At 36.7% G+C, this 27,146-nt stretch overlaps 1 protein-coding gene across 6 annotated transcripts in view; it reads left to right on the plus strand.

Annotated features, from left to right (window-relative positions):
• Nucleotides 1-26,609, plus strand: part of PRKACB (protein kinase cAMP-activated catalytic subunit beta) — a 106,009-nt gene extending 79,400 nt beyond the window's left edge. For all 6 annotated transcript variants that reach the window (XM_045199412.2, XM_024565602.3, XM_045199414.3 and 3 more), the window contains 5 exons: nt 960-1,086; nt 2,139-2,234; nt 4,885-5,007; nt 17,402-17,566; nt 23,278-26,609. In XM_045199412.2, coding sequence (XP_045055347.1) covers nt 960-1,086; nt 2,139-2,234; nt 4,885-5,007; nt 17,402-17,566; nt 23,278-23,403 — 637 coding nt within the window. In that variant the 3' untranslated portion in view covers nt 23,404-26,609. The remainder of the gene's footprint in view (nt 1-959; nt 1,087-2,138; nt 2,235-4,884; nt 5,008-17,401; nt 17,567-23,277) is intronic.
• Nucleotides 26,610-27,146: the final 537 nt, after the last annotated feature.

The following is a 27,146-nucleotide window of genomic DNA, read 5'->3' on the forward strand; positions in this document are numbered from 1 at the left end:
GCATAGATAATCTTGGTTTGGAATCTCTATTTCTGGTCCCACTAGATCAAATTCATGCCGGCCATCTTGAGGGAAATCCTATTCACAGTTAAGGTTATTCATTGATGACACAAATCTGAAAGTCACTGCAATTTGTCGGGCAGATTAGGAGAATTCAGTGTGTGCCCTAGAAGATGAAATGTAAACTCAAACTAAAATGTCAGTACTCCCTTTCGGAATAATTCTCAGCATGTGGCATCAAGATCACACTGACCTAATCTGTTCATGAAGAACTGTGCACATTTACACAAATACACAGCTTATTGCTGTGCTTGTGTGTCTGCGTAAGCATGCACAGTGGAATATGTGGGGATTCAGACACCAGGACTGCATCTATGGCTTCTGGATGGGATTAAGAATGTCTTATTCATTACTATTTTATGAAATTTTTTCTATAGTGAGCATATATCATTTTTGTAATAGAAACAGTCTAGGTAAGTGGCATTAATCTGCAGATTAAAGTTAAAGATCTTTTTAACTATTGTAGTTAAAGATCTTTAATACGTAGTAAAATTCTTTAAACACTTGAACTTTATGTATGAAAAATGTAAATGGAACCCATCAACAGGAGCAATGGCCCTGATAGATGGTCTAATCAGCACATTTGCTTTTCAGTCATCCTCAAGGTCAGACAATTATAAAGGCATTAATAATGGCCAGTAATAATTTTAAAATGGTGACAATTTGACAGTTATATTTTTCTCCAATGTATGCTGCCCACTGAGTATCAAAGCATTATCTGAAGATAATTTCGAGATTTAAAATGTTAGGAAATTAGCAAGATTTGTTAAATATGTTTAAAAGAGAAAATATTTTTTACTCCCAAAATACTTCAACCCCATATTAGTTTTTTTGTATAGCCTACTAATTACTGTGCGTGAACCCACTGTGCAGAAATCCAATGCTTTGTCTCTTTGTAGCGAACCCCACGCGCGGTTCTATGCAGCTCAGATAGTGCTAACGTTCGAGTACCTCCACTCACTAGACCTCATCTACAGAGATCTGAAACCTGAGAATCTCCTAATTGACCACCAAGGTTATATCCAGGTATGAACTGGACATACTGTGTGTAACGTATTTGAGAAAGTACTAGGTAGAAAGTTACATGTATTTGACAACTACCAATATCAGAATTTTGTCTTTGAGGAGACAATTACTTATCCCTAATAGCTTCAACAGAGCTTATAGGTCCACTGCTGTTACAAAGAACAAAAAAATCCCATGAAGGGTAGACCTCGTTTATGTCTCCTGTAATCTGTACTTGTGAGCTGACCACAGGCTCTTGCATAAAGAATTAGTAATAGCTGAATTTGCGAGCACTCATTCAATGCCATGCGTTATTCCAAGTGTTTTTATATGTATCATCTCTTTTAATCCTGATAACGTCATGAAGGGTAAATACCGTTGTTATCCTCATTTGAAGGTTGATGAGACTAAGGCACAGCAGGGTCACACAGGTAGAGTCAGGGCCTAGTTAAGGAACATGTGTAAAAGACCCATGGACACGAACAACAGGGTGGGGATTGACTATGGGAGTGGGGAAGGGGGCAGGGGAGAGAAACGGGGGAAAAATTGGGACAACTGTAATTGAACAATGAAATAAATAAAAGGAAAAAAAAAGGAATTGAACCCAGACAATCTGTCCCCGGAGTCCATGCTTTTTAACATTACAACACAGCTGCCAAAGAGTCCCCGCCTACCAATACTAGATTGGAGGCGGTGTTTGCATTCCCTTCTGCTACTAATAGAGTGGAGGCTCCCTTTGGATGGTTATCAGATTTCCCCAATGATGCTTTTGCCCTTCTGATACTATAATTAATGGCAGAGGACATACTGGATTTAAGGGATACTTCTAGTGCTGCTTCATTTTTATGAAGACCACTTCTGTGGTTCATTCACTCCTTTGTGTGAGTCAGGGAAAGGTTATTTAGTGTGGGTTGTTTCAACTACATTCACTAAATAGTGACCCTCATGGATTAGCCTCAGTTCCATTGAATTAATTTGTTTTTTCCTGGTTTTAATATTAACCTTGATTTTAAATGTTCAACTTCAAATGCATTTCTTGTGAAATAATAACATTCACAGTTTTTCGTTTATAGGTCACAGACTTTGGGTTTGCCAAGAGGGTTAAAGGCAGAACTTGGACATTATGTGGCACTCCCGAATATTTGGCTCCAGAAATAATCCTCAGCAAGGTATGTTCACGCTGTCACTATGTAAGGAGGAGAAATACGAGGCATGCGTCAGCGTGGACTTAACAAATAACACGGCGACAGAACTTAAAAACGCCAAGACTTAAAAAATGTATATATTTTGTAAAAGTAACAGATGTTCACCGTGCAAGATTTGGAAAACACAGGAAATCTAAAGAAACAATTAAAACCTATAATCTCACAGTCTTTTTTAAAAAACACTAATATGTTTTATATGTATGTTATCATAGTTGAGATATAGTGAATGTACAATATTTTATTCAGCTTTTTTCACTTGAGTGATATGAAGCATGCAAACATCATGTAATGGCTTATTTGCAAATATAACCACAAAGTATTTCACCACTCTTCTATTGTTGAATATTCTAGTTGTTTCCTTTTTGACTTTTTCCTATTATAAATAGCTGTGATAAATAGCTAATACATTTTTGTGCATAAGCTTTTTCTTCATTTCAAGTCTTTTTTTAGGATAAATTCTTAGAAGTGAAATTAGTGGGTCAAAGAATATGAACATTCTTAAAGCTCTCCATATATATTGCCAAAGTGCTTTCCAAAGAGATAGTAACATTTTGTACTCCTACCAGCAGTACGTGAGAGTGCCTATTTCACCATACTCTCTCCAGCACTGGATATTCTTACTTTTTTAAATCATTACAAATTTAACAGGCAATAAATGATATTAAGTCTCATATCTTCATTAGATTTTTTAAATACTTATAGCCATTTGATATTTCTTTGCATTTGTATGAATTGTTATTTCAGGTCCTTTGCCCATTTACTTACTATAATTTAGCTTTTCTTATTAATTTGTTTTTATTCTGTATACTTAGGGTATTAAAAGCATCTGGCACATTTGTTGTGAACATTAGCATACAATCTAAAACACAGAAATCAAAGTTTAGTAAAAGGATCTGGCTCAACATTACATGCTTTCATTATAATAAAAATACTGTAATGAACGACAGCATTAGTGAGTTGAATTAAAACAGTTGAGCAAAACTGATGCCCGTTTCCATTAGCAAAACAAAGTGCTATTCCTATTATACTAGCCTTTCCCTTTAAAGAAAATACAGAAGCAGAACAAAAAGGAAAAGAAAATCTCTATATTGTAGGGTCATATTTTAGCTAATAATTTAAAAACTAAATAATTTGTAAAGCTAAAACTTTAAGAAAAGATTGAAATGTGGGGAGTGGCAAAGGTAATTATAGGACACCTTTGACCAAAGATCTGGCAAGAACTCAGCTCATTCCTCTCCATAACAGTTATTTTTTTATTATTTTTTCATAATCTTTTGTGCCAATTGACACTGATCATGGTTGATAACAAACTTCATGTCATGTAAACATATTAATATTTTATTTTATTTTATGAATATTTCTACATCTTCATTGGAAAAACAACCCAATTAAAAACAACCTTAGGTCGCACTTTGCGTGGCAGGCCTGTGTGTGCTGCTCCAGCGAACCTGCTCGCGCACTTTTCACATGCACTGTTTCCTCCCATGCGATGCGGTCCTCACAAAACCCCGTGGGTTGTCTTTTCTGTACACCTTCTGGAGATGAGAAGCAGAGCAATAGACAGCTAAAGTAGAGTACACGTAACTATTTACATTTATAAGCTTCCGAATTAAGCATTTAGCTTTCATAAGATCCTGTGAAGTACATGGGATTATCTGTGGTATATTCACCATCCTATAATCCAACAATAAAGCGTACTTTGAAGTCAACTCCACTATTTATTGTGAGGTTCAATATCTACTATGTTTTAAAAGTTTTGACATTCCTAAGCATTTTCCAGAAAACCTGCTTCGTAACACCATAAACCTGAAATGGGCTTTAAGAGGTAATTTGGTCCTTCTCCCTATTGTTGAGCAACAACTAAATTATCCCAATTTAAAGGGAAGGATCAAGTCAAGGAACATGTATAAAGGACCCATGGACAAAGACAATAGGGGTGGAGGGGGGGGTGTTGAATGTGGGTTGTGGGGGATGGATAGGGCAGGGGAGAGTAATGCGGGGGGAATGGGGACAACTATAAATGAACAACAATAAAGTAAATAAAGTAAATAAAATAAATAAGGCATATTTTATTGTCCATAATATTCTTAATGATTTTCCAAAGGAGATTTAGTAATATTTTCTAATATTCAATTTCAGTATTGGGAAAGTCTCCCCTTACTTAATTTAAACTTGACCTGTCACATCTTATATCAGGTCATTGTTTCATTCCATCCTGAATAACTCTAGCTGCTTTTTTAAAAGATTCCTATGCTTGCCCTGACTGGTATGGTTCAGTTGGTTGGGCATAGTCCTCCAAAGCAAAACGTTGCTAGCTCAATTCCCTCCCAATCAGGGCACATGCCTGGGTTGCAGGTTCGATCCGTAGTCAGGGCGCATGCAAGAGGTGATCAATATTTCTCTTTCACATCAATGTTTCTCACCACCTCTTTCTCCTTTCCTTCTCTTCTCTCTAAAAATGAATAAATAAAATATTTTTTTAAAAAGAAACATTAAAAATAAAGTGAAAATAAAAATAAAAATTTCCTAGACTTGAAGGTCCTTTTGAAGTCATCTATGACTTCACTCTCTGCTGAGGGAATTACTAATTGACATTTGGTATGGTTTCTCTTAGGGCTACAATAAGGCAGTGGATTGGTGGGCACTGGGAGTCTTAATCTATGAAATGGCAGCTGGCTATCCCCCATTCTTTGCAGACCAGCCAATTCAGATTTATGAAAAGATCGTTTCAGGAAAGGTAAGTAATACATTTTATTATTCCTCTATTGTTCATTATTTCTATACAGGAATTTTAAGCTTTGTAGATTGAAGCCATTTGGTTTATCCTAAATTTGGAAAAATATGGAAATATCCAGAGTTGCTGCCCTTGTCACTGACTTTCACTAAAGATGACAGCATAAATGTTAAATTATCAAAGTTTCTTAAGAAGAAAAGAGACAATTTTATAAACAAATTAGCAAAATAATAAAACATTTTCCATTTTTAGTATTTTTATCACTTGCAATGCACAGCATCGTAACCCATAGTATTGCTTCCAATAAATAAAAATTGTTAGTCATTTCATGTAGATATCTGATTGGAGAGATGTTTTAGGGGCTTTTTTTTTTAATTTGCTCTTGCTTTTTTCAGGAAAGACTTCTTGTTTGAATTATGTCAGTCCACACAAAGTTGAAAGTAAATATAAAATATTTTTAAGATAGAAGTTTATAGGAATTATGTAAGCAATTGTTCCTGTTCATTGTGATAATTGCCATTTATCTTCAGCAAATATGGAAATACCATGAATTTTCTCGACCGTGTATCAAGTAAATACTGTGCCACAGTATTTTACATTTTGTAATTACTCCATAAACCTTCCTTCTTTTACATTTATAACCCCTAGTTTTGTTTCCAAAAGTATTTGTTTAGAGTTAGTCATTCGCTCTTTGCCTCGGCTCAGACCTCAGGGCTTTTAAAAAAATTATACAGTCAATTTTAACAGAGATGAGACTGTTTCTTCCTACCATATACAGCAAGGAAAGAGTAGGCTTTTTAGAATTCCCAGAAGGATGCCTTCTATGTTTATGGTAAAGTTTATGGAAAAGTTTTCTTTTTATTTTCCCTTTTTGCTATTCTTACATGTGGTATATTCTGTTTCTTTGTGGGTTTCTGTTTCGTTCTGTTTTGTTTAGATTATATAGCTCCATTTAGAATATGACCAGGAAATAGAGCGATAATTTTGACATGGCATTACCTTGAGATGGGATATGGTTGTCTTTTTTGCATTCTGTGACCTTTTAAGGCAGAAATTAGCCTAATAGACCTAAAGAAGTTGGAGGAGATAGAGGGGGGAAAGTCCCTATTTCTTTGTATCTCAGCCAGGTTTACACACTACATTTAGTGTGAAAGCTGATCATCAGGACCAATGAACTTAAAACTTACAGTCTTCAAAGTTACAATGTTAAAAAGATAACCTAAAAGCCAATAATCTAGTAATTTATCTTTTTTACCAGGACCCACATATAAATCATGGACACCACATAGCTTGGCTGCAAGGCTCCCATAAAATGAGTCTATCCTCAGACCCCAGGTCTTTCCCGTGTCTCCCGGGCCTCATAGTCCATGTACAGTCTGCTGGGGTCGGAGATTTTCCGTTATATTTCAGTGTATTTATGAGAAAAGTTTTATGAAAAATAAACCTATTACAGTAAGTAAACTAAAGCTAGCCATTGAAAAATTGACAGGAAGGCAGAATGACGTATTTGAAGTAGTCAAGGGTCAGCACTGTCCTTGTTACTGTTGTAGCTCTCTCGGCTTCAGATGTCTCCTGTTTGAAATTGTTTCGCTAAGCAGAATATTGAAGTAACAGTAAAAGGACCTTTGAGAGGAACAAAAGAAAACATCAAAAAATATTAGACAAGGAAGTGATTTATTTTTTAAGAATTTGAGAAGTGATTATGTAAACTCTCAAGAAAGAATAATGAGAGAACTAAAATATACTTAAAATCACTGATTGGAAGAAGTACATTTTACTAGTACAAAGACTAAGAATGCAGAAATAGTAATAATTCCAAATAATTTAATTGTTGGAAATTACAAAGTTCCTGAATCTTTATTGCTCTTATTTATGCTTAAATTCGTAAAACGAATCAAATTATCTGACAAGGATGATGTCACAAGTAAATTTCATTACTTTGAAAAAATACTTTAGTAAAAATGAATATATATTCATGTGTATGAATTGGCCCCAGTTTGCCAATCATTCTATATTGCATAAAATTTTTTCAGCTGTTTATGAATATGTTTTTATTTCATATCACTTTAACATTTAAGATCCAATATTACTTTAAAATTTAAATCAGTATATATTCTAAAATCTTAACAGGTTAAAATTGGTCACCTTATAAAAGTAGCAATATAATATCATATCATAGTATTTGATTTTTTTATTTATTTTGAAATATGATAGGGTGTTTTGCTTTTAATTAAAGGTTCCAGATTGCCTCTCCTCATATTGCATATAGAATTATTTACATTCCCTGCTCCTTTCCTCAGTTAAAGAACAACTCATGAAATCAGAATATCACCATTACATGATCTCTAGGATCTGCATTCCATAAATATAAAATCATATTCACCATTTCCCAATAAAACCATCTGTCTCAGCATTCAAATCCATGCTTGAATGTCTCGGTCTCCACATTACAAAAATGTCGTCCCTCTGCTTAGAAGCTAAAATCCAAATAGAAGACTAACTAGTTTTTAATATTTTAAAATTGTTCAAGTTATTAAAAATTCCATTATGGCTTTTTATTTATGAATCCAACTTGTATTTAGATTTTTAATGGTTTTAATGATGCAATATATCATGTAAAATATACTTTTCATTTAGAATTTTTTCTAATTATTTAAAGCATATATCATTATTTTATGCCAGCAACATTTTATGTTGATTATATCTTCTATTCTAAAACCATGTGATAAAGATTATAGGTATCAGTGACTTGTCCAAGTTAAAATAAAATGTATTTAATGAAGTGATTAATTCACTAAAATACATATATTTGAACATTAGAGTGTTAATTACTTTCTCTATTACGATATTGTAGCTCAAACTGGTATTTTAAATACACAGAAAAATGATCAATCAGCTTGTTAGATTCTCTCCTACACATCTTTTGCCTTTAAAAAACAAAGGAGGAGGTATTTAAATGTCGAATTATTCATGCAATATTAAGGTTCAGGTTTAAAAATGCAGTTAATAGAAAAGTTTTATAATTCCCAAATTAACTATGGCTCATCCTAACAATGCCTGTGCTGAGTTCCTGTAGTCTTTAAATTTCATGCCTCAGTGCCATGTACTTCATGACAAGAATCAGTTCTGGTTTCCACAGCAACTCTTATCGGGCTGAATTACTCTTGGAAATAAGAAAGTCAATATTGTGCTCCAAAATGATACTTGCGAATAAGGCAGTCAAGTAACAGCTGTTGTGAAAACCACAACTTCAGAGCCCTTGACTTAGGTAGTTTATAAAAATTGTTAGCTTCCTTATATATAAAGTAAATATTATTCCACTTTTAATGATCACCAGCAATGTACAAGGAAATAGTACACAAAATAGAAAGTTTTAAACATATGTGTTTATGGGATGATCAAAGAGTTTGGGTTTGTGTTTTCCAAAAGGGAAATTCACATTCACATGAAAGGTAATTGATTAGCAGCCACGTGGCTATTCCTTATGTGTCCAGGGTCTCTGACACCACTCCCGGGTTAGGAGATACACTAGGTGGACTGGGAGAATTCAGCATACAGTGACAACCAAGGAATGGATAGCTTACATTTAGCGCACACCTTCATTGTAAGGTTCCTTACAAGGAGAAGGTACAAAGCAAAGTCAGCAAAGGGAAAAGCGACAGGGGCCTAAGTCCAGATGAAACCTGGCACAGGCTTTCAGGAGTCCTCTCTCAGTGCTAAAGGGTCTTCTTTAAGAAAAGAAAAAAAAGATGAATAACATGAATAACAAAATGGCAATATATACATATCTGTCAATAATTACCTTAAATACAAATAGATTAACTGCTCCAATCAAAAGATACACAGTGGCCGAATGGATAACAAAACAAGACCCTTAAACATGCTGTCTGCAAGAGATTCCCTTCAGATTGAAAGACACACATCGACTGAAAAGTAAAGGGATAGAAAAAGATATTTTATGAAAATTGAAACAAACTAACAAAAAGCTGGGGTAGCAATACTTATACAAAATAGACTTTAAAACAAAGGCTATAACAAGACAAAGTACCCAGCAAGTCCACTTCTGGGTATTTATCCAAAGAAACCCAAAACACCAAACCAAAAAAAGACATATACATCTATTAATATAGGTTTGTTGCAGCATTATTTATAATAACCAAGATATGGAAGCTACCTAAGTGACCATCAGTAGATGAGTGGATAAAGAAATGGGGCATATGTACAGTGGAATATGACTCAGCCATAAAAATGAATGAAATCTCGCCATCTGCGACAACATGGATGGACCTAGAGGGTATTGTGCTGACTGAAATAAGTTAGACAGAGAAAGATATATGCCACATCATTTCACTTATATGTGGAATCTAAAAAAAGAAGATAAATGAATAAGCAGAACAGAAACAGACTCATAGATACAGAGAACATTTTGAAGGTTGCCAGAAGGGACAGGGGTTGGGCAACAAGTGAAAAGGTAAAGGGATTAAGATGTACTAATTGGGCCCGGGCTGGTGTGACTCAGTGGATTGAGTCCCGTCTGTGAACCAAAGGGTCAGGTCTCTGGTTGGGGCTTGTGGGAGGCAATGGATTGATGTTTCTCTCACACATTGATGTTTCTCTTCCTCTCTTTTTCCCTCCCTTCCTCTCTCTCTAAAAATAAGGAAAACCTTTTTTAAAAAAAATACAAAGTGATTGTTACAGAATAGTCATGGGGATGTAAGGTACAGCATAGGGAAGGCAGTCAGTAATATTGTTATAACTTGTGTATGGTGTCAGATGGGTACTAGATGTATCAGGGTGTTCACTTTGTAAGTCATGTAAATGTCTACTCAGCTTGAATAACCTGAGACGAATATATTGTAGATCACCTAAAATTGAAAATAAGAAAATTATTTTTAAAAAGCTCTAAAGTAAAAAGAAAAATGAGTTCTCTTCCAACAGACTCACAAGGGATGCACTTAATGTCCCCAGGAACAAACTGTGACGACACTGGTGAAGTGCTGTCTACACCGACGCCCATTAGAGACGCAGTGGCCAAGGATTTTATCGGAATCACACATGCACCTCTCCTAGCGCATACCGAAAAGCCAGGCCCTCAGAGCAAAAGCAGATGTCCAGGATACACCATGTGTACAAACAGCCTAGGGACAGCGGGGCACTCACATCACTTAACGAAAGTTTCGTATCAGTGTGAGAACTGTAACCATTCCAATTCCAGGGCACCTGCCAAGGGCCAAGCTCGCGAGCAGACTTTTCGTAGCACTCGCAGGCTTGCACAAGTTCTGTTTCCTAAACAGCATACGTGTATGGGATACACCACCACGCTTTTCCTATGATGCCACTGTTAGTGCTTTTTGGGAAATTAAAATGCCATTTTCTATTTAACTATGGCTGTAGTTAAACAGACCTAGACTACTCACAGGTCATTTTCATAAAATGTAAAAGCCTTTTTTTCTACTTGCATAAAACCCAGGGCCATTATTTTAACACCTTTCTGTTATTTAAAATTCTTCTAAATACCTGCTTTGAGATACCTCTTTACTCTACTGGTCCTGTGGGCAAATGCTTACAACTTGTCTGGGGGAAGAGCCCTCTGCGACCATCCAGCTTTGTTATGTCTTCCACTGTTTCTGCATAGGTAAGAGAGCACCTCAGAGAGTCCACAGTTGTGCTACCAATATTGATAAGTATTTCTTTAATTGTTCTAGATCTTTGTTCATAGATAGGATCCAGGTTGATTAAAGTTTCCCCAGGTCCTATGAAGCAGTATGGAGCTTGGCACCATATTTATAGAAAGCCTAATGTATGAAAAGTTGCTATGTCTTTTGAAAACATAACTATTGTATGTGCTAGATAAATTTTTTACTGGGATTATAGATTTCCAAGAACTAAATTTATGAGAGGTAATTTCTTTAATTTTATTTCAGCATACTTGTGGACAGAAGTTAACAGATTATTGTTTGTCACCTGTGTGCATACTCTTGAGCTATGTTGGCTCAGTAAAATTTAGCCTGACGCATATGAGGTAATGCACTAGCTCAACAATCTTCCCCCTGCCAACTGCTGAAGAGCAGCAGTAAAAACTTTCCCTTCTTCTTCAGTCAAAGGGCAACTTTATCATTTCTGTAATTAGGCTGCACATAGGCAGATTTGATTTGGGGCTTATTGTATTTCTAAAAGAAAAAAATTAAGTCAACTGGTTAGTGAATTTAAATCACTCAGTGTGGATACAATAACAACATGAACTGATTGACCATAGAAGGTAACTTCCTCTTAAATTTTTAGGAAATAATAGTCATTACTAAGGCCAAAATGTACAAGACTTTAGAATGGGTGCTGAAAACAGAACAAACACGTTGTTAAGTTGGCTCAGTTCAGAGTTCGTAGTTGGTTCAACGTATTACATAATGTAATTTGACAGCTGTCTAAGGTGTCGGTTATATTCACCATGTAGCCCTTAGAAACCAGGGTCAGAGTTGTCCGTTTCTCCCTCACTGAATCAAACTTTAAGTACGTGAGAAAAGAAGACAGTGGTTTTCTATAAAGCACCAGGTGAAGCATGAGACAAGAAGGAAGGAGAGACTTCCGGCCCTCTCCAGGTGATTCTTCCAGCACAAGCGCCCTTGGGTTGGCTGGGAACACAGTGGTAGATACTGCCGTCTTCCACACTCCCTCTGATTCAAAAATTCAGCTTCAGATCATTGAGTGTTGCTCTAATGGAAAGGCTGAACAAATGAAAAATGTATTGAATTAGTGCCTGCAAGATATTCAGCATGATGCAAAGTGATTTCATAAAAGTTTTCTAGTTTCTTTTCATACCTGCCAGGTGAAATATACTCCCCTCATCTTATAGACGAGTTCACTGAGACTCAGAAAGACAAAGGGTTTTCTCCAAAGCGCAGAGCACCTATGTAACTGGAGTTGTGATTGGAGGCCAGGTCTTCTTTCTACAGAAGCCTAAAGAAATAGCTTGGTAGAATTTTTGAGATGACAAGAGTGTTCAGTTTTATTGAGCTTAACTCACTCATCCTATAAGGAGGTAAATCAAGACTCAAAATTGCCCAAAGACCAAAGGAACTTTGTGGCAAAGCAAGAAATAGAACCAAGTGTAGCAGTTCACTTGTTACTCCTTCACTTGGCTCTTCGCAACCTTAGTGTTATTCTTGCATTACTGATCGTACCTCCTCAATCTCCTTGGCTCGGTCCTCTTCTCTTCTTTCTCTGCACTTCCTTCCCTGGTGGTCTCATCCAGTTTCATGACTTCTAATGCCGGCTGACAATTTCTAAATTCATTTTCTTAGTCCATACCTGACTCATGAGGTGCCGACTCTCATATTCAGCTTCCCACCTGAGATCTCCACTCTGATGTCTAATAAATATCTTAAGTTCAACCTGAGACAGATTTTTGTTTTCCCTAGCAAATGCATTCCTCCCCATTTCCTCCCACCAGCGTCCCCATTTTAGTTGATGACAACCCCATCCCTTCCGTACTCAGGCCAAACACCCTGGAGTCCTCGCTGGTGCACAGGAAAGCCATTTTGGCTCTATCTTTAGAAGATGTGCAGAATTCAACCACTTCTTACCCCCTCCGTGGTACTGCTGTCTTCTGAGTCACTAGAGTACGCCTTTAAAATGTTAAATCAGATCCAGCTACTCCTTTAGGACCTTGCAGTGATTCTCTGTTCTCTTCAGAGTACAAAATAACGACCTTACAACGCAAGGGTTTCTGAGGAGTGCTAGGAGGACAATTTTTAAAGTGTCACTCTTATCACTAAGTTATCATCCGTCATCCCCACTAGAACATACACCCTGTGAAGACAGGAATCTCTGTCTTATTTTTTTTTACCACTACATACAAAGCACATCAGTGCCTGGCACACTGAAGATGCTCTTTCAGGATTTGTCAGATTTGAATACATTCATTCATTAAGTATTTCTTGAGCTCATAAAATACGCTGTGCCTGTGCTGAACCCAGCAAGTCAGTGTGGTCTGCCTGCCTTCAAGAAGCTTTCATGAGCAGCGGATGCCCACAGTCAGGGGTAGTGATTCATTTGGTCTTGTGTGTATTGCAAACATCTGTATTTTCTAAAGGATCACAGACAATTTTGATACACACCATGTGTTTTGTTTGTCTATACCTCACTGTAGAAATAGATTTATTCTTAAGAATATACCATGAGGAGACTCAGAAGTAACTTGGTATCTAAAGGCTGGGGGAAAAAACCCTAAGTAGGAAATATTAAGGAAAAAGGATCAAATAAACACTCGAGGAAGTGTGTATTGCACAAACACCTCTTTCATGTTAAATCATTCCAGTTTCCAGAAATCTTATCTCTTAGATTTGATGGTTGAATGGGTCTAGACTGTGTCTTCTCCATACTCGCTCTTTATAGCTACTCCATATTATTTGCTCTAGCAGGAACTAGCAGGAAAATGTAAGCATTAGATTTAAGTTATCTTCCCAACAATGAAACTGACTGAGTTGGTAGCTCCACTGGATTTCAGGTTCCTTATCTTTAAAATGAAGGCTTAGACTAACTTAAACTAAGTTCCCTCTAGCTCTGACATTCCAGGATTCTGATTTCACTTCCTACAGAAGTGATCATTGCTAATGGTGATAGAAGTAATACCATCTTTGATACAGTTTTGAAGGAAAAATCAGTCATTCTTTCCCTTATAAGAGTATTTGGTGTTCTAGATTAATATACAGGGCATGGCCAAGGTAGGTTTACAGTTGTGAGTACAAAAACCAGTTTATCCTTGTAGTATTATTTATTAGTTATTATATTTTCCATACAAACTGTAAACCTACTTTCGTCCCACCCTGTACTAAAAGTAAAGGTCTCGCAAGTAAAATATAATTGTAAGCTGTTTTCAGTTTTGCTTTTGTTTGGGGGTTTGTTTGGTTTTTTCTAATTTCAGTGTGATGAATCAGCGTGGCTCTAGAGAAAGTTCAGTCAACAAAGAAACTGGGTTTCTGATTACATTTCAGAACAGCCGTGGGAAAAGGCCTTTCACAATGATTCTCATTATTGCTCCCCCACTATACTTTAAGGCCATGACAGACCCCCTTCATTAGCATGGATTTCTATGAGAGTGGGCTGCCTGTCCGAATCCCCGGGCAAGAAGAGGGTGTGACGGGGAGGTGAGGAGGATGTGTCTACAATTTGAAGAGGTCCCTAAAGGATTCTGCTATCTACCAGCACCTCCCCCCACTACCACTCCCCATCTGAGAGTCGCTGTCCTGAAGATTAAACAGATACACACACATTAACTAATTCACGGCCATCACTTTATCTGCAGTCCAAAAGAACTCCTTTATTTAGGTGTGTATATTCTTCGTGCATTGCAGCGCACATCACCTGAATTCAGAAGATAGTATATATGGAGTTCATTCCTGTCCATCATTCTGAACACCACGAAGGAGAGAATAGCTACCACATTGCGTTGAGCAATTCATGAGAACTGTTCTAAACAAAGAGAGGTCTACTTCAAATAAGTTATTTCTTTGGAATTTAACAAAGAATATAACCACTGTCTATAGATAAATTGAGTTATTTTTCAAGTAGCCGGTGTGCCTGTTGAACACCCCATATGCTCTAGTTTTTATTCCATCTAGGATAAATGAAGAAATGTATAGTAAATATTTTACAGATGAAAAGTACCTGACAATAACTGTCATCAGGTTATTGAGTCATGGAAATAGTATAGACTAATTAAAAGTGTACATGCTGGAATCAGAGTACCTGGTGTGGAGTTACAGATTTACCAATTATTAGCTCTGGAGTATTGAGCAAATTACTTGTAATCACCTTTAAAATGGGAGTAATAATAGTACTTACCTCAGTGTTACGTTTTGGGCTTTATGAGCCAGGGAACTTAAACTGTTCAACACAATGGCTAACTTCTAATAAGCCATTGTGTCCTTTGGGAACAAAAAACCTCTTACAGTCTGTGATAATACAGGCTTTTCAAAACTGAAGCTTTCAGTTGCTAATTTACATGAGTTGACGCCCAAATCCCGGTCATATACCAGCTATTTAACCTTCAAATAGTCTTTGGTGGCTTGCCACAAATACTTTCTAGTTTTCCTCTGGTATGATAATTTTAGATTATTACTTACATTAAATTTTTTATCTATCACTAGCAGAAAAACAAAATCTCTGCCTAAAGAAGTACATAGAGATGCAAATAGTGCTCCTCAAGCTTTGGTGTACGTGCATGTGAATCACTTGGAGACAGAAACGCAGATTTTCAGGCCCAAAGCCCCATCACCTGAAGTAACGCCCAGGAATCTGCATTTTTATCCTCTACTTCCCAGTTGATTTTATTTTTTTTAAGATTTTAATTATTTGTTTTTAGAGAGAGGGGAAGGGAGGAAGAAAGAGAAGGAAAGAAACATCAGGGTGTGGTTACCTCTCACATGTCCCCACTGGGGACCTGGCCCACAACCCAGGCATGTGCCCTGACTGGGAATTGAACCGGCGACCCTTTGGTTCGCAGTCCACGCTCAATCCACTGAGCTACACCAGCCAGGGCTCCCAGTTGAATTTAATGGAAGTGGATCCTGGGACCACACTTGGAGAAACATTTATCTGCGGAGTAGCCTGAGAGTGGCAGTCGGAGGATTATGGTTATGAATCTAGCATTGCCATAGAATCTAGCTTTACAAGCTCATGACTTCTACTTTGAGAACATGAGAATATACAAGTATGTTGGGCTTTTTGAAAGTCAGAGTTCTATATGTTTGAAGACAGTATACTAAAGAGCAAAATTTATGAGGCTAGGAATCATAAGACTTGCTATCTAATCCCAGCTCTGCCACTTTATAGTGTAATGATTTGGTAAGTTATATAATGTCTCTGACTCTTAGTTTCTCCATCTTTAGAGTTAATGCCAAATCCACTGACTATGTCATGTCTAACTAGGGCGTAAGCTCCATGAAGTGAGACGCTTTGTTTTTGCTCACTGTTGTATATCTAGCAGCTAGAACAGTGCCTGGTACATAGTAGATACTAAATAAGTAATTGTAGAATCAGTGAACTGCATTATTTGAAATGATCTAATGAATTCTGGAAATAAAAACACAAAAATGGCGCAGTTCCTTCCTTCCAGAAGCTCATAGTCTAGGGAAGACAGGCATGCACAAATATCACAGCGTAGTTAAATGAATGGATGCATTGTGGAAATCAGCTGAGGTAATGTAATGAGTCACTTTGCAAGTTATAAGATGATGGTGGTACTTGTAGGGAACCAAAGTAAAGGTACAAGGAGTTCAGAAATGGGTCTGTTAACCCTTTAAAGCATCTTCTACAGAGGCCTGTGGTCAGTTCGAAGTTGATGCTATGATAATCCAGAGAATAGTGTTTGTGTTTAGTGGGGGTGGGAATATGAAATGGGTCCAAGGTGCGCATAAGAGGAAAAGGGGATTAGAATAAAGGTGCGTGTGAGCACACGTGTACATACAAAGATATATGTACATACAAAGATATATGCACATACATGCCTACATGTGTAATGGGGAAGAAGGCGACAAGTCGGAAAAGATAGTGGAAAGGTGGTAGTACCCATTTTAATTTTCCAGTACCCATATTAACAAAAAGGTGCGAACTGGAAATTATGTTGGAGTAGAGAGTTAGAGGAAAATAACGTGTTAAAACAAAACAAAAAACAGACCTAGGTCTCCTGTGCCTAATACTTTATTGATTGCTTAATACATAATAACATCTTCAGTTATTTTGAGGGGTTTTGTTTGGTTGGTTTTAATGCTTGAGGCCCATCAATTAATTGTAAAGTCTTCATAATTTAGGAAATAGAAAGTGCTTTTAAACCAATCTAAATCATTTTTATACTTTTGCATAATAGCAAAATTATGCTTAAAAGTCACCAACAAATACATGAAAAATGGTTTCCTATGCTGTGAAAGGTAGTGTGGGTTTTTATAATCATTTTTAGACTTCCGTTTTCAAAATGTGCATACTGATATTTTTACATTCTGTTTTGTATTTAGATTACAAGTTTAAATTTGTATGTCTCTAAGACAGAAGTTTGTAATGTGGGCCCCAAGGGGTCTCTCTTAAAGACGGAGAACCTTCTGACATGGCCGGAAGAGTTTTGTATGTTACACACCTTTTTCTGGAGAGGGGTCTCTGTCCTTGCAGAGGGCTCCTGATCAACACCAGACCCTAAGAGAATAGTCTCATTCACCCGAATAATCCTCTTCCTTAAGACTGCTACGGGGACTGAAATGGGTAGTTAAAAGTATTTGAAGGTTATCACTACATATTTTTGTTTATATAGTGACTTACCATCTTTAGAAAAAACAAACCTTTCTGAAATGAAAAGAGAAATGTCACGAGTCTTGGAATGTGTGGTTGATCACATGGTGTGTCTGCGCAGGTCCGATTCCCGTCTCACTTCAGTTCAGATCTCAAGGACCTTCTCAGGAACCTGCTGCAGGTGGATCTGACGAAGCGGTTTGGAAATCTAAAGAATGGAGTGAGTGATATCAAAACTCACAAGTGGTTTGCCACGACCGATTGGATTGCTATTTACCAGAGGAAGGTGAGCCTTTCCCTTCTTTAATTTAAAAGCTTTTGTAGAGTCGGTATTTAAATTATATACAGTAGAAGTATTTTCAACTTAACAGTGGTTTTAATTTTCTCTTTACCTTTTGCATGAATCCTATCCAAGTCTTAAAGGACCTTTATATCCCACAACTTAACAATCAGTTTTCTCCTTAATTCAAGGGAGAGCATATATTCTGTATTAGACAATATCCTAAGGGTTGGCATTTCCAAACTGCTGTGAAGCCACCTTAAAAAGACCGTATGTAAATAAATATAGTCTCTAACCCAGAATTGGCACATAGCCAGATTTAATAACTTTTCATTGCTAGATTTTTCAGTACCTTTGTAATAAATTGAGACATTTAATAAAAGACTTTGCTTTGCTGAATTACCTTTATCTCTCCTTTTGCTTCTTGAATGCAAGGTAAAGATAATTTGTATGAATAAAGTGCTTTTATCTTCAACACATTTAATTTTTTTCCATAAAACCAAAACTTCTGATGCCTCAGACTTGCCGTATTTAATAATGCTGTGCAGTCACATGAGTGAATTTCCTTAGGAAAAATGGTAAAGTCTCTAATTAAGTATGAATAGCACAGTTTTTCTTATTTGTATCCTTTATAAAACATTATGAAATCAAAGCATTACGAGAAATCTGAAGAGCAAGAAATAAAAAATCCAGCAAGACCAAAACAACGGGAGTGCAGCACCGCATGTGTGTCTTCTAAGAAGGGTTCAGAAAGCCTCTGAGCACTACGTTCACGAAACAGCCGTCAGCATCCTTGACTCCACGGGACATGTTATGTCACTCAGAGCCAGGTTCTCGGCAATTTAAAGTCGATTTTAGATCTTACACACAAACAGTTCAGATTTTCCTATTTTTTTATTTGTTTACTTTTATTCCAAAGTATAGTTGGCATAAAATAGTATATTTATTTCCTAGAACCAGTGCAGTACTTTATAATTTATTAAAAGCAACTCTAAGTTCTCATTTTAATCTTTGAGGTAATCCCGCAGGATAGGTGCTACCATTCCTCCCAGTTTGCTGATAAAAAAAAATGAGCCCAGAAAGGTTAACTACTTTACTCATAATCATATAGCTGCCAAATATCACCTACATTTGATCCCAGGTCCTTCAGATTTCTAATTGCAGGATCAGATGGTTGTTAAAATGAAGCCCCAAACCACTGAACAATGCATTTCTTCATAAGATTTTTATAGATTTTACATATCATCTGCTTAACTTCTGTTCTTTCATCGTATTTGGAGTAGGAAGACTGCCTCAAAGGCAGCAAAGGAAAACCATAAACTTGGCAGTGAGGTAGACGTTGGTCTGAATCTTAAACCAACCAACCGTTAGTGATGTGATCTTCAGCAAATGTTTACACTCTTGAGAGCATCCATTCTCTCATCCTTAAAATTTGGATTAAGGTACAGAATGCAAAAGGAAGAATAGTCTGGGGAGAAAGACTGGATGGATGAGTCCAGGCTCTATTTTTCTTTCTGGTGAGGTGTGTTTCATATAGTTATAATAAGTAATTTGTTAAGAAAATGAATGTGAAACTCATAATCGTTCCATCCAGACAGCACCTCTGTGCTCCGTGTCACTACATGGCTTCAGTAAGCACCTGGGGTCCTCTTCCTCCAGCCTCGAACTTTCCCCTCAACTTCGGATTGTTAATATCACGATGCTATTTGGATGACTTATTTAATCTATATTTTCCTTTAGTGCGTTTGTTCTATCTTTTTTTTTGTCATTCTTTAATAATTAGCCAGTTATCCTCTCAGTGTTTGTTAAATAATCCTTATTTGGCCCCATATTTGAACTTCCACGTTTACTAATAGAAAATTATTACATACTTCAGTGTGCTTCAGAACTTTCTTTTTGTCTATTCTTGTGCCATACACCAGGGATCCCCAACCTCTGGGCCATGGAAAAGAATTCATAATTCCATATTTTTCCCGCTTTTTTTATTATAGTGCAGTGCACACAACGTAAGATTTACTGCCTTAACCATCGGTAGGTGTGCGGGTCAGTGGTCCTAACGCACTCCCATCGATGAGCAGCCGGCGCCACTGCCTGTCTCCAGAGCCCTTTGCCTCTGGGACTGGAACTGTACCCACTGAACACGAGCTCCTCTGTTTGTTGGTCTTCCCAAATACTTATATGGTATTTGGGGCTCTTAATTGGGAACTCAGTATATTGATTAGAAGAGAACCAAAATTTTGGGAGTTCTTTATACTGAACACATTATGTTTCCACCTTTATTCAAATATTTTCCCCCATTCAGTAAAGTTTGAGAGACCCCTCCCCCATTCAAGTCCAATCTCTTTCTTAAAGTTATTCCTTAAATTTGCATTGGCTGCTCTCCTGAACGGTTTCTTTCTCATTATGATAGAACTCGGGGGTAAAACCGTTTCATTGGTACTGTCCCTTCCTAAGCTCCGTCACTGATCGCTGCAGCTTTTTCAGTGATGCCTGTGCACTGTGTTGACACATAATCACAGGGGGTGGAGGTGTCATTTGACTCTTCTTTTTCAATATTTGTATTTGTGTTTCCACGTTGTTTTATTATACATGCTAGAATGTATGGAATAATATTTTAAAACAGTAGTGCTGTTGAGCTTCTGGTCTTACTCTTCTTTGCAATGTGAATCCTTTTCCTGACTTACCATCAAATACGAAGTTGGCTCTTTGTCTTGTCTAAGTGTTCCTGGTTGAGGAATGCCCTTGCCCGCTACCCAGTGCACTGTATCTTATCTCTGACACCTGCTGTCGTGCAGTACACCGGTGAGATGGCCTCACGCTCCTGAAGCGAAAACCATTTAATCATGGGGTATTAGTATTTTAAAATCTGCCTGGAATCAATTTACTAAACTTTAATTTAGGATTTTTACTTCCGTAATCATCAGTTTTATTGACCTCTAGATTTTGTTTTTCTGGAGTTGAGATTATGTGCATTCATAAAATGAGTTTGGAAATTTTCCATGTTTTTTTATTCTTAAGGAAATTTAAGGAGCATAGGAATCAGCTTGTATTTATTCCTCAGGAGTTTTTACAAACTAATTCTTCGAATATTGGTCTCTTTGAGTTTCTGCCTCTTCTTGAGTTAATTTTAGAAATGTATATCTTTCTATAAAATTAATCATATCCCTTTGTAATTATCACTGTTTACATTATCTTTATTGTTAATGCTACATATAGATGTACTTATTAGATTTGCTTAAGATTTGTCCATTTTATTAGTATTTTAAAGATTTATGGCATATTTTGAATCTATTCATATTTATATTTAGATGTAAAAATTTCTGCTGTTACTTGGCAAAAAATTTACTAATCAATGTCCATCATTATTGTATTTTCAACAATTGTTCTTAAAATGGTGTAGAACCATTCATTTAGAGTTCATGTATTTTCCAAAGGACTTGACTTTTCCCAGGTAGTAAAGAGCTTGTCTGCCAAAGAGTAGCAAACATTATAACAAACAGGTTATAGTACTGGGCAAATTGATCAACAGCAAATCTTGATTATCAGTAGAAATGGACTTGGGGATCCCAGGATAATTTACAAATAGAAATGATTCAGTACCTAGCATAGCCGATTGTTTTAATATTGTCTCAATTATAACTATGTGCAGCAGTGCAAAAATAATAGTAAATTTGAATAGTTTTATAATCTTTGTTACTCTCCAACCAAGTGTTCATGAACAAGGAAATAGCTAAAGGCATCTAGCAGAAAGACAAGAAACAAGAAAGTAGCCTGGAAGCTCAAACCGTGCAGTTGTTTTCTACAAAGGATTGCACCAGTAGGCGCTGTGCTAAATTGCTTCCTGGCTAGATGCGAGGCCACTGTCTCCTTAGCTCATTCGGATGCAGGGTGCGAACAGCAGTCCACTCGCCAGAGCAGCCAGCTGACAAACTAAAAGATGATACCAGGCTCTCCAGTCCTACTTGTTTTTTACCTTATTCTTTTTAAATATCTTGTTTTATGTGTGTCTTACAATATTATAGTCATGCATATAAATAATTTATAAATACTATACATATATTGGTGGCATATACTCTGTGTTTTATTAAAAGTCATATAAATCAAAATGCTTTGGAGACCACATGTGTAGATATTAGAAGGGACTCTGGGCCAGTAGGAGAGTCATGGATTTGACACCTACTTTAGCCATTTGTTAGTCACATTAATTTGGTCAACTTTCTGTTTCATTATCGGTAAAGTGGCAATAAGGACACCTGCCCTGCCTCTCCCACAGTATTGTATTGAAGAAGAAATGAAATAGCCATATGCATGATTATTTGTAAGCACTATAAATGCTGTGTAAGTTGTATTATATTTTCAGCATTTAAAATCTTTTCCTCTAACATATTCAATACACCATGTAAATTTTATAAAGACCTTATTTTAAATAATGGAAAGATTTTAGTTTTAGGATCCAAGGAGAAAAATGATCAGAATTTAACAATTCTGTAAGTTTAACAGAAATGTGGCTTTTTTCAACTTTCAGAAAGTTTGGTAGCCAGATATGTTTTAAACAGAATAAACTTGGGAACTTAAAAAGGAAGGAGAGAACTTAAAAAGGGAGGAGATTAAAAATCAGTCTAAGAGTTAATCTATAACCACAGGAGAAAGAAATTAAGGGAAAGAGGATGGGAAAATAAAGGCTTTAGAAATAAGGAACTGATAAAAGAAAAACTGGAGCTCTATAACATTCAGTGTGAGCATTTGATGCCAACAGTTAATTGTCTTATAAATCTCTAAAAGTATTCTGTTGGCCCGTACTATTCATTGAATGAAAGTGTTGAGATTAAGAGCAAACCTACTGTTTGCTGCTTTTTCTAATGCTGTTACCATTTAGGGATTTACAAGATTTAAAGACGCCATTGTGTATTAAGTGGGAATTTATTTGCCTTACAGTTTAAAAACTCTCAGTCATTTGTTTTTCCTCTTATTCTAATAAGTGTGGTTTTTCTACACAACCAAGCAATTAACTCAATTCTTACAGTCTGCCTGGAGATAGCATCAGGTCCCACAGGGCTCCCTCCTCCCCCAGTCACTTCAGACACCAATATCAAGTCCAGTTCCTCCCCATTGTTTCTGACTAACTGATTGTAGATTGCAGCTTCTCACAAACCCCTCTTGGGGTTCGATTAATTTGCTAGAGCGGCTCACAGAACTGAGAAACTTTGCTTACTACATTACCAGGTAAAAGGATATAACCAGAAACAGCCAGGTGGCAAAGATTCATAAGGCAAGGAATGTGGGAAGGGCGCTGAGCTTCCTGCTCTCCGAGAGCATTGCACTCTCCCCATACCCCCACCTGTTCACCAACCCAGATCTCTCAACCCCACCCTTTGGGAGTTTTAGGCGAGCTTCATTCCATAGTCGTGATTGATTAAATCATTGGCTTGGGTGACTGAACTCAATCGTCAGCCTCTCTCCCCTCCCAGGGGTCTGAAGGTTCTAGTCCTCTAATCACTGGGCTCGTTTCCCTGGCAACCAGCTCCCACCCTTAGGTTACCCAGGGACTTTCCAAAAGTCACTTCATTAACATAACAAAAGGCATCTTTACCACTCTCTGTACTTAGGAAATTCCAAGGGCTGTAGGAACTCTGTGCTAGAAAATCAGGATGAAGACCAAATACATTTCTTGTTGTAAATCACAGTCTCACACTTACTTTTCTCTGTCTCAATTATAGGTTGAAGCTCCATTCATACCAAAGTTCAGAGGTTCTGGAGATACCAGCAACTTTGATGACTATGAAGAAGAAGATATCCGTGTCTCTATAACAGAAAAATGTGCAAAAGAATTTTGTGAATTTTAAATATGAGCAACGAGATGACATCAGAACTCACGCTCAGTCTTTGCACTCTGTTGAGAGAGAGGGTGGAGCTGAGACCGTCCTTGTCGAAGCAGTTACCTAGTTCCTTCATCCCAGCAACTGAGTGAGGTCTTGATTGCCATCGTCTGTGTGTGCACTCTGCGTCCACCTGTGTCACGAGGCACCGCTAAGCGAGCATTGTCTGCGCCATAACACAGAACTAGGCACTCTCCTGCTTCTCTTTGGTTCGCCTTTCTCCTCTCCACCTGCATCCTTTTTCTTCCTTTTTCACTCATTAGTTCTTCTCCAAACAGTGCTCCATTTTATTTTGTTGATGTTTCAAAAGGGCAGTGTTATGGCTATGTGATATTTGAAGGGAAGGAAAGTGTTCCTTCTAGTAGTTCTTGCCAATATTTGTGTTGGTCCACGGCTCAAGGATATACTTTCAAATAATTATTTTTACTTTGAGTAGTTCAGACTCAGTTTTGCCAGAACTCTTGACAGTTTTTGAAGATAGAATGTTTTATTGTCAAGGAAATATATACAAATTAAAAAATAACTTTCTTAAAACTCACTGCTCTGGCAGTAAATTTGGATGGACCGATATAAAGTAGCTAGACACAGCAATATAGATTCCTGTAGATCAAAGGTTCTGTTTCCCTCACCTCTTTTTATACCCTCCTCCCCTTAAGTAATTAAGTGACCCGCCTGTGCATTGTGACAAGCGTCTCATTCACAGGAAAAACTAATGACTTGGGTCGTGATCACCTAGACTCTCTCCCTTGGTGTCGGCATTTCTGTAGGTATTAGAGAAGAGCTCTCAGATTTCTAAATCTTGACTCTTCCATAAGGGTTTTAGCCAGTATTTTAATAAAACATGACTAATGAAGTGACAAAATTTTAAGTTTCTCAAATAAGTCCTCCTTGTAAACTTTTTAAAGGGAAAGAAACTAAAAAAGAACATTAATGTGGACAAATACTTTGCTAAATCAAACAAATGGCTTAATGCTTGTAAACAATATAGACACACTCTTATTTAAATGAAGGTATTCGCTTTGTTTTTGCTTTGTTGTGTTTTGTCACAGTTAAGAACAAAGGCAGTTCTGGCCGGGTTATTATTCCAGAGTACTATGCTGTGTGCCAGCCTGCGGTGGAGGCGCCGTTGCGACTTTGGCTTTTATCCAATGCCTCATCAGTGAGGAAAGGGACAAACTTTATACAACTGCCACAATTGCATTTTCATTTGAAGTGTGATATTTTCAGCTATGTAATAATTTCCAGCCTCTTTTCTCTCAGTACACAGAATGTGTGACCATGCAGATATAGCTTTAGCATTGGAGTTTAGTTTTTTTATATATTCTTTTGCCAACTGACTTAATAACATTGTGGTCATGTGGAAATTTCAAGCACTTTTGCACATTTAGTTTAGTGTTTGTTGAGAATCCATGGCTTAACTCAGTTTTTTAAAATATTTTTGTCTTTGCTTTTAAATCTTCCCATCTGGTTTTCTCTCTGTGAGTCAGTGACCTATCTTAAAAGAACACACCAAAATAGTTGAAAATAAACTGGCTCATTTTTTGTGATCAATTTACATGCATATAAGATGTAGTTTTTAATCAAACTGATCTTAATGTATACATTTCATTTGCTTCATTATCGGTGCGGGCAGGGCACTGGTTCTACTTCTTTTCATCTCCACCACATGCTTGTAACTCCTCTGAAGACACTGAAGAAGCCTGTCTGAGATGTTCTCTGGATCGATTGGCACCTCTATTGGTTGTCAAGTGCTTCTGCATGGTTATGTCGTTTACAACCTGATTTCAGCTTTTGGTCCACCTATGTTTAAAATGTGCAAAAAAATGAACTACTTTGCTGTAGCAAGTTTTGATGTAACAAAAATATCATGTTCATAAACTTATAAAATATCATTTGTATAAAATATTTTAATTAGGTTTTTTTTGTATTTCATTTAGACCCAAGAACACGCTGATCATTGTATTCTATATGTGTGCTACAAATTCTATGGTAGCTTTGTTGTATATTATTGTAAAGTTATTTTAATAAATCATGGGGATGACAATTTGATTATTACATTTTAGTTTTTGGTAATTAAAAAGATTTCTATGAATCCTAAAAATATTTTTTTTAATGAAATTGCTACTGTGCAGCGTGAGTTGCTGTAGAATCTATCTGGGTAGATGACGCCCACGCAATACATTGGTTTTGAGGGCAATTTACCATTGCATTTTACTTTCTATTTAAAGGACATGAGCAAGCTTTTAAATATATCAGGGGAGTCTATTTCCAACCGATCAAGTACACCGAATTAGAATATCTTAAAATTGTACAAAGTTCTCAGTGTCTGCCACAATTTAGCCAAGAACAACATGAAAACTTAAATAAGAAATAAGCGGCATGAATCAATATCTAACCTCCAATTATGTTATTAGAAACAGAAGAAATTATGTTCTTACTTAGTAAATAAGAAGACGGCATTGTAGAAGAAAGAGCCCTAGACTGAAGGTCAAGCCATCGGAGTCTCAGGCCTGGCCCGTCACTACCTGCAGGAGCTCGGCTGCCGGTCTCTCAGCTGTCAAATGGAAGAGTTCCATCGGGCAGTTTCTAAAGTCCCTTCTAACTTTCACATGTTGTGATAGATTCTTTTTATAACATTTTGAAGGGATAACATGTTTGAAGTAAATCTTGTTAAGATGATCTTTTAGGGCATCTCTCTTCTTTCTTCCAGTGTTCATAAAATTCTTTGAATATCATGAAAAGCTCATGTCTGTTTAGATTCCCTCCTCTTTCACTGATGCTCAATATCCAATTAATATCAAACTGTCAACCTACCAAAAAAAAAGATATTGTGGCTTGTGGGTGTTGCTCTCATGTTTTTGATATGTTCTTGTACTGACTGCCCATTGGCCTGAAAATACTCATTGTAAGCTTGAAAAAAAATCATTTTTCTTTCCCACTGATTGTTTTTTCTGCTTGTTATAAGAATCAAATGAAATAATGTATGTGAAAGCACCTTGTAATCTGTAACCTATCAATGTAAAATGTTAAGGTGTATTGTTATTTCACTAATTACTTCTTTGTTTAGAATGGAATTTCCTATGCACCACTGTAGCTAGGAAATGCTGAAAACAGCTGTGTTTTTTAATTAATCAATAACTGTAAAATTAAAGTATCTTCAAGGGATGAAACAATATTGGGTATTGAATTGTGTTTCTTGCCCTTCTCTCCTGATTTCTTTTCTGTGGATACTACAGATACTTAGAGATTCCTAATTTTTACATGTTTGGGTTGGTCTTTTGCTGGTGGGAACAGAACAACGGGGAGGAACGTCCACCCATCTACTCCAACTGGGGGTTTACTAAGAAAACTAGATTCATTCCATAGTTTTAAAAAAGTGTTTCTACTTCTTCCACATGTTATTAGTTCAAATTGCTCTTAGTCTATTTATGAAAATATCCATCTTTAAAGGATTGTCACTACAAGATTTCTCCTTTTATTATGGTGAACTGTGAATTTACACATTTTTCTCCAGAAGTGTTTTTGAGCTTCACATTACCTCTTCCAGTCTTAGCCAGGTTGATTAGTGTGTCTTTCTATAATTGCCCTTGACCTCGAGAAATAATTTTTAGGTAATTATTTTAATAGCTTACCATTTCTATTACTATGATTGTTACTGCAAATATTTATAAATATTAATGCATTTTAAAGCATGGTGCTTACTGTTTTCA

This window comes from Desmodus rotundus, chromosome 3 (genome assembly GCF_022682495.2).
Source record: "Desmodus rotundus isolate HL8 chromosome 3, HLdesRot8A.1, whole genome shotgun sequence".
In the NCBI taxonomy this organism is placed as follows: domain Eukaryota; kingdom Metazoa; phylum Chordata; class Mammalia; order Chiroptera; family Phyllostomidae; genus Desmodus; species Desmodus rotundus.